An 8526-nucleotide genomic window follows, 5' to 3' on the forward strand; every position below is an offset into this window, starting at 1 on the left:
CTTCTCGTCTAGGTTCATCGTGTGGTGCAATAACTCAGCCTTTTATCCCTGAGAGAATGAGTCCCTGGTTACTTGTCCTCATTAAGATATTGTTGCTGCCATTGCCCTTTCGTTTCTCACCAGGGACGCATCAACAGACAGGCCAGTGAGTTGCATGATTTCCAGACATATTCCTCCCTGCCCCATTATTTAGCAGCAACCCTATGTCCTCCTCATAATCAGGATGAATTACCCCTGTTTGTATAGTAACTGCCTTCTCTGACTGCTGGCCTGTGGGCATAAGAGCCCAGAAGAATCAGGCAGCAGCTGAAGCTGTAGATTTACTGTGTGCCCTGGTAGACATATCAAGACTTCTAACTCTGCAGAACTGGAAGTTGTAAAAAGGGGAAGGCCACTTGCTTTTTCTTTTAAATTTATTTTATTGAAGTATAGTTGATTTATAATGTTGTGTTGATCTCTGCTGTACAGCAAAGTGATTCAGTTATACATATATAATACATACACATTCTTTTTCATATTCTTTTCCATTGTGGTTTATCATAGGATATTGAATATAGTTTCCTGGGCTATACAGTAGGACAGGAAGCCCATTTACTTAAGTGGAGTTTTTAAAGAGCTAGTGGGAGGCTTCATTCCTACTTCCACCTTTCGATGATAGCTATTCAGGACTCAGCACTTCCTACACTAACATCATTTAATAGTACAACCACATCTTGAACCTTAACCATGTAGGGTGTCATTCCCAGAAAAACACAACAACATATTTACAATCTCAAACCTGGTCTACAGAGAACAGTCATCACTGAGCTTCTCACTGAAGCTGCCATACCTCTCTGGGGACATTCCTTATTGCTTTAGTGAAGGGAGTGTCTTCTGGACTCTCCTGGGAAACATAATCAACCTGTAGTTTCTCTGACATTACAGAATAAATACATTATAACATGCCCACCTCTCTGAGACCTTGTTATTCTTCTCCAGGGCTTTGCCAAGGTAGTTCTGGCAACTTCACATCATTTATTTTAGGCCAACATTCTGTCCAAGCTTCAAGGGGCTATTCCAGTAGCACATTGGGATCAGCTCCAGGCATACTTGCCAGAATGTTAAAAATTAACTCACGAAAGAGTGCTCTCACAGAAATAATGATCTGGTCTTACATTCTGTCCTCCCTGATCTAGCATCTCAAGACCAATTCCTTGAATGTTTTCCAGATACCTACTAGCATTTACTAGCCAGGTTCTGTAGTTCACTTGATTAATCATCCATTTCCTCCTACAACATAGGTCATACTTTTCCACTCAAGTCATACTGAGACTTGATCCTAATTGTTTGTCCGGAAGCAATGAGGGGAGATGGGAGCAGAGCTTGAGAAGGGAAATATCACTATATAAAACATCCTACTGAGGTGAGGCTTTAACATGGTAATTGACTGTTCTCCAACTGGAAGGGGTAAGGGCCTGTTTTTCTGGAGCAGAGTTTCAGAAGATTCTCTGGGTTCAAGACTCTTAAGAGCATCTACCCAAATATCTCCTCCGATGTTTCAGTGTCTGACTCTCCCTATAAAGATCCTGATTATAGTGGAGACTTGCTAGCTCTGTGAATTCGGTCTCCTTTATAATTCTGCTTTTCCTAAAATCAAATCTTAGGCCCGATTTTCAGCATGGTCTATCCTGTAGCTGAAGGAAACGAAGGTCATTTTGATTGTTGCTTCGAGGTCTTTAAACTTTTACACCAAGTCTTGAGTTAAGTGTTGGCTCACCCAAGTCTGTAATTTTTTTCCCTATGGAGTTTTATGGAAGTTAACTCTGCAATCTCATGTCTTTCAAATACAAGAGCAATAGGATTTTACTTCTGTCTGTATTCTATCCCAATCCACCTCATGAGAGTCTTAGTAATTATGGTGCTATAGCCTGCCAGGGATTAACTCCCCTACATTATCCACCAGCAAGGGCATCCCGGCTACCACCTGGTAGTGAATCATTCAGTTCAAACGCTGATATTGAGGATCTGCTTCCTAAACCACCTCTGTCCCAACTAACTTAGGCGAGGTTTGGGTTCCCATATAAGGCCCTGAAACAGGATTTGAGTGAAAGCAGTTTATTTGGAAAGTGACCTAGGAAGCACCAGTAGAGGAGTGGGGAAGTGAGGAAAGAAGGAAATGAAGCCAATAAAGGATACAGCAGGTGGGAAGTTTTCCCCTGTGGGAACCAAGGACTATTAGTACCACTGGGGTTGTCTAAGAGGCTGCATAGAGCATGCCTCAGAACTGGTCTTCCCAAGAGACAAAGAACCTAAGGTATTCACCCCCCCAGTCCCTGCTATCATTGGTTTTGGGCTGCTCTGGAGACATTAACTCACTGGTCTGCTTGCCTCATGCATCAAGGGCTCCAGAGGCCAGAGAATGCCCTTAGGGAAAGGGTCACAAAGACAAATAATAGGAAGCTGTGTGGTTGGTACTTATGGAAACAATGACTGCCAAGATAATATGGAGAGGATACCCAAAAACATCGGTTACAAAGCTCCTGTGAGTGCATTACGAATATTAATGAAAAATAGTGCCTTTAAACAGTAGTAGCTACCTGCAGCATACCTGCACCACAGCCATCGTGTAAAGCAAGATATCACCATGCATAGTTTAGTTGTTTCTCTGTATGTTGATTAGCTTGGCACCTTTCCTGACCAGAATATATGAGGATATATTCCTCTGCTTAACCAAAAACGTGTATATGTACTGCTTGCTTTCCTGACCTAAATGCCAATGTGAACTGTAGATATAGATGCTTTGAATTCATCTGCGTTTTAATAGTACCATTCCTTTAAGTGCATATCTCGCATCTCTTTTTTGAAATTAAATTTTAGAAATGGGTCTTGAGAACTATGGACACACAGTCAACAAAAATGTTTAGAACACTAAGAAACTTAAGGCACTTGCAGAAATAAGGAAACAGCATCTTTTAATGTTTTATTTTCACTTGTGAAAATATATATAATATGTATTACACGCACAGAAGAGTCCCACAGCTTGAGTGGGACTAAAAGAGAAAGCTAAAAGAAAGGCACATACCAGGGGCAGTCTTTTCATAAAGTTTTCAGTTAAACCAACATTCAGGGCATGGCAAGGGACAGTAAAAGCAACAAAAGCACAGGAAGCCTGTGTACATGACTCTGAAGAGCTAAATCAGAGACAACTTTAGGTCTGTTGAGAATTGAGGTCATCTCTGGAGAAAATATTGTTTCTACTTAGTAGGCCTGTCAGACCAGCAGAGGATGTACTGAAATCTGAACAAAGACACCAGGGGCAAAGTGAAAGCCAATGCTTAACTTGACAGCTAGCCTGTTCTTCTCGCCCTTCTCTTTCAGACCTGAGGCCTTGGCTGACTCAGAGAAGCAAATAACCGGGCCGACTCTGGCCCTGCACAATTATGGTCAGCTACAAGACAGAATTTTCTCACAGACTAAATATTTTAAAAGCTTGTAAACACTGTGCTGATGCTGAGAAAAACATAAAAAGAACATTTGCTATTTCTCTTAGAGGAAAGATACAGGCACAGATCTTTGGCCTGCCCCAGGTGTATCCCTATCCTGATATTTGCCCAAAATGGTAGGAACTGAGACACAATTCATGAGATGATTGGATCACTTCCATCATATGCCAGCACAGGAGCCTACTAGGATTTAGCACAGCTGGAGCAGCTGACAACCCTGGGAGATGTGAGATGGGGCTTCACGATGTCAGGCTGAATGGATTCCATCAGGTCACACTCGCTCGCAAGTATATGTTTCACCAGGCATCTGGAAGCTTCATCAATGTTGATATTTTCCTAAGGGGAGAAAACAGCTCTTATTATTCAATATTCTACAATGATGCTATGGCAGATGTTTATATGAGACAAAAGGGCGGTATTTAAATATCTCTTCCTAAACCCTATCCATGCATCCTCTTTCTATTCCCTTCACTCTCGTTTATTACCTCTAAGAACTTTACTCTTTAGCCCTTCACAAAAGTAAAAGATGTATTTGTTTTGTCACTTAGGAGGAATAGTGCTTGGTGGGCTCACTTAGTAGACTGAATTTAAATTAGAGGGCAATTTTCTTATTTTTACATACTCTTACATTATAGAATAATATTGTAGACGACACAGTAAGTCTTCAATGTAAATTAGGCTCATAATTGCACTCTGCCACATACTACTTTTGTGACCTTGATATGAAATAGGAATAATAAGACACCTCTTGCAGCAGTCATTAGTGGTTTCACAAGTACTTCTGGCTCTCTGCCTTCCGGTCAAATGGTAGGAGTGCCCTGCTCAGACCTCTTTGAAGTTAGGCATGGACATGTGACTTTCATGGGACAATGAAATGGGAGGATAAATGATGTGCCTCACTTTCACTTTCGTGTGGAAGCAATAAGAGACAATGCTCAATTCACCTTGTTCTTTTCTCCCTGCTTCTGCAAACATAAAAAGCACAGAGACGGAAATTCTCTTGGCCTAAGTCTACGAACGAGGTTCAAAAAGAGCCCAGTATCCTATGATGATTCATGTAGGAGGAATGAGAATTATGACTTTAAGCCACTGAGATTTGGGGTTGTTTATTACTGTGACATTACTTAGACAATCCAGGTGGACATAACTCTTCAAAGAAAAATATGAAATCAGAAATATGAATCTAGTTTCAAGAATGAACTAAGCTTCAACTTGGAGAAAATATGGAACAAACCTTTGAATCTAAAATATATTGTTTCATTCTTGGGAATCCATTCCATGGCAATAAAAGCATTTGTGCCTCAGGAAAGATGTACAAGAATGTTTATTGTAGAAATTTTCATAACCGATAAAGAAAGAAAACAGAAAAACTGGAAAAGCTGAGGACGCTCATGAACAGGAATGGAATACACACAGCATGGAATATTATGCAATAGCAGAACATGGATGAACCTTGAAAACATCATGCTAAGTGAAAGAAGCCAGCCACGAAGGACCACATGTTGTACGATTCATTTACATGAAATGTCCAAAATAGGCAAATCCAAGGAGACAGAAAACAGATTGTTGGTGGTTGGCTAGGGCCGGGTGGGGAGAGGGGTTGTAGGGAACTGGAGTGATTGCTAGTGGATGCAGGGTGAGTGGCGTTTCCTTTCGGAGTGATGAAAATGTTCTAAGATTGGTTGTGGTGATGCCTGCGCAACTCTGGATATACTAAAAACCATTGGATTGTACGCCTTAAAGGGGTGACTTGTACGGCATATGAATTACATCTCAATAGAGTTATAGGAAAAGAATGAGATTACTGGGTCAAATATATATATATATAGTTTATTCAGTAACTATAGATTAAGTTGCCTTTTCTCTGCTAGTCAGAAAACTGAGAAATACAGAATATTTATTACTAATATACTAAACAAAAAACCTTGATCTCTTGTAAAGTCAGATTTGACTGTCTTTATCACAATTTGTAGAACTTCTCTGATGTGTCTCCTTATATTCAATGGAAAGAGAGAACATTTTTGTCAAACTGTTTTGCCCCCAGGCCTTGTTGTCCAATCTGAAGTATAACTACTTATACCTAATCTTTGTATGTATGTCAGCGTTGCTGATATGTTTTGAGATCATTGCATGAAATCATATTACATGGAAAATGTATTGCATGAAATCATATTACATGGAAAATGTAAGAGGTAGTGATGTTTTCCAAATGGTATCTATGGCTAATGCAATTAGGTGTAAATATTCATTAGCACATTTCCGATCATTCAAGCCCAACCCTGAGCTCACTTGCTATGAAAGCTTAAGGTAACTTTTCAAGTTCCAGAAATAACAAACCTCTCCCATTTACAGAGCCTTAATAAAAATTCCTCTGAGGGTTTCTAAATCTAAAACAAGGTGACGTTCTGGTTGCTTTTTTGTTTGTTTGTGATGTTGTTGTTACTCGTTTTTATACCAGACCAGAATTCACGTCTCTGAGCTTCCCTTTCCTCATCTAGATGACGTTCTCGATGAGAATACTCGATGAGAATTCTCGATGAGAATCTAATAAAAAATTGCTTTTCTTTATGGGATGCAGGGGTTATTGGTGCTTTCACAGTGCCGGGCACTTCATATACATAATCTTATTTAAACCCATTTAAAGCCCTATAAGACAAGGATTAGTTTTTTGTTCTTATTTATTCTGTTGTTATTGTTGGGGTAGAGGTGAGAGTGACCTTTCTCCCTTCAGCTGAAGTATCTGCCTTATGCCATGGAAACCAGTCCATAGGGAGTAGCCATACTTCTGCCCTCTTCCCATCGCCCATGCTCACCATGCCTCTGTCACTTTTCTTCCTCCTAGTATCAGGCCCAGGGATCACATTGAAACTACCTGCTCCCAGGAAGTAATCTGACGTAGGCGGAGTCTGGATCAGTGCTTTGCTCTTGGGTCCAGCCACTTGTTTACATGATCAGTTAGAAGCCTGGCCCATGGTCTTCCACTGCCTCTTATTCAAGGAAAGTGGGGAAGTGTAGCCTCACTTAGCCTCCCAGGCCTTGGCCTCTAGGGCCAGCACATCTCACTAAAGAAGCTCTAAATTTGGGGGGTCTGAAGGTGCTTTCCTAGCCATTAATAAACATACACTTTGATTCTCTTTTGCCTATTGCTTGTGTGTTGGGGAACGAGCAACATCCCACCCCAAATACCAAACACAGGATATCATCGTATCTGTTTACAGGTAAGAAAACTTAAGTTTAGAGAGATTAAGAGACCTCCCCCACAAAAGCATGCAGCAGATGGGTTTGAGGGCCAGAACTCACACCCAGGTGTTTCTGACATCAAAGCCTGGCTCTTACCAAGCTATATTCCTTTTCAAGACTGTTTTGAAAATCAAGTGCAATAACAAATAAAAGTTCTTACTACAGGGTTAGGCCCAGTGGGTGCAAAATAAATCTTAGTCCCCTTCTCTTTCATAAAGCAAGTTTTAAGCATCAAAAAGGGCCTTCCTTCACATACAAGTTAGATTTGACAGTAGTATATTTAATACCTCCACTCAAATATTAACATCATAGTTAAATAGGGTTTTCTTTCATTAATGTACAAATTGGCAAAATCTACTAATGAAGAGGGTGAAGTGTGGACAAATGAATGAAAATCCATCATCATTATGAGAGAAAACAACTAAACCTAAGCCCAATTGGTGGCAGCCTAGCAGGATCATTTTAGTAAAAGATAAGACGATGCTGGTGAAATTGTGACCTTTAACCCACTGAGTAAAGGCTGGCTGGTGTTAGGACTAAGGCAGGAGATTATGCAGGATGGGGCTCTGGACCAAGGAAACCATCAGAACCAAGGAGCGGCTGTACCTGCTTTCAGATTTTATATAGGAACAGGGTAGCAGTTCATGATGACTGAGTCACAGTCATTCAATTAATATTATTTAGAGTCCCACTAAGCTCCTTGACTGAGCTTATATTAGCAAGGTAAACAGCAGAGATATATGGTTGGAAAGGGCATCTGGAGCCAGGTTACTATAGAGCCTTGAATGCTAAGTTGGCCAGAGAGAGTCACGGAGGCTTTTTTGCAACTGAAGTGTCAATAAACACAATCCGATACTAGACAAAACTATATGGACCCTTAGCACTCTTTTTAATTACTTAATCTTTCAGTGAGCACTTAGGAAATACCTATCATGTGTACCGTGGTGCTGGTTGCCATGGCATACCTATTTCAGATTGGAACCTTCAAGAGGAAGCCAGGAAGAGGAACAAGGATTTATACTGATCACATGCTTTCTACAAAAGGGTACAATGTATAGTGTCTAGAGGACAGGTCTGAAGCCAAACTCTAATCTCAGCTCCCACTTCCTGCTTGTGTGACCTTGGGAAAACTGTTTCAACCACTCCACTCCACACCTTAGTTTCCTCCTCTGTAAAAAGGGAATCAAGAGATCTACTTTAGAGGCAATTTAAAGTTAATACATGTTAATACTTAGAACATGTGAGACACTTAGAACAGTGAAGGGGATAGGGCATACATTCAATAAATGTTATCTCCATATTCTCCTCACTTAATTATCAGGAGAACAGGAAAATGTGTGTATTCTATTCCTTCACTTTGCAGCTGAAGAAACTGAGATTGAGCAGGCATAAGTGGCTGGTCCCAAGACACACACTGTTAAGTGGTAGGGCCAGGTATGAGTCCAGGGAGAACAGTAAACACTAATATTTGCCCTGATCTTTACTATACACTCACTACAGAAAGGCAAGATGTATAGTGTTTAGGGCATATGCTTGGAGCCCCTTATCTCAAGTCCCCCTAAATACTTCCCCCAAATAAATAAAGGAACACAGCATGGGCAGGGTGTGTGTTTCCAGCATTAAAAGGGTAAGAAAGGGCTTCCCTGGTGGTGCAGTGGTTGAGAGTCCGCCTGCCGATGCAGGGGACGCGGGTTCGTGCCCCGGTCCGGGAAGATCCCACATGCCGCAGAGCGGCTCGGCCCATGAGCCATGGCCGCTGAGCCTGCGTGTCCGGAGCCTGTGCTCTGCAATGGGAGAGGCCACA

At 41.2% G+C, this 8526-nt stretch overlaps 1 protein-coding gene across 1 annotated transcript in view; it reads right to left on the reverse strand.

Moving 5' to 3' along the window:
- Positions 1–2931: 2931 nt before the first annotated feature.
- RAB38 (RAB38, member RAS oncogene family) overlaps positions 2932–8526 on the reverse strand; it is a 73447-nt gene continuing 67852 nt past the window's right edge. The window contains exon 3 of the mRNA XM_007456992.1: positions 2932–3818. Coding sequence (XP_007457054.1) covers positions 3666–3818 — 153 coding nt within the window. The 3' untranslated portion in view covers positions 2932–3665. The remainder of the gene's footprint in view (positions 3819–8526) is intronic.

Source organism: Lipotes vexillifer, unplaced genomic scaffold (genome assembly GCF_000442215.2).
Source record: "Lipotes vexillifer unplaced genomic scaffold, Lipotes_vexillifer_v1.1 scaffold1022, whole genome shotgun sequence".
NCBI classification, from domain to species: Eukaryota; Metazoa; Chordata; class Mammalia; order Artiodactyla; family Lipotidae; genus Lipotes; species Lipotes vexillifer.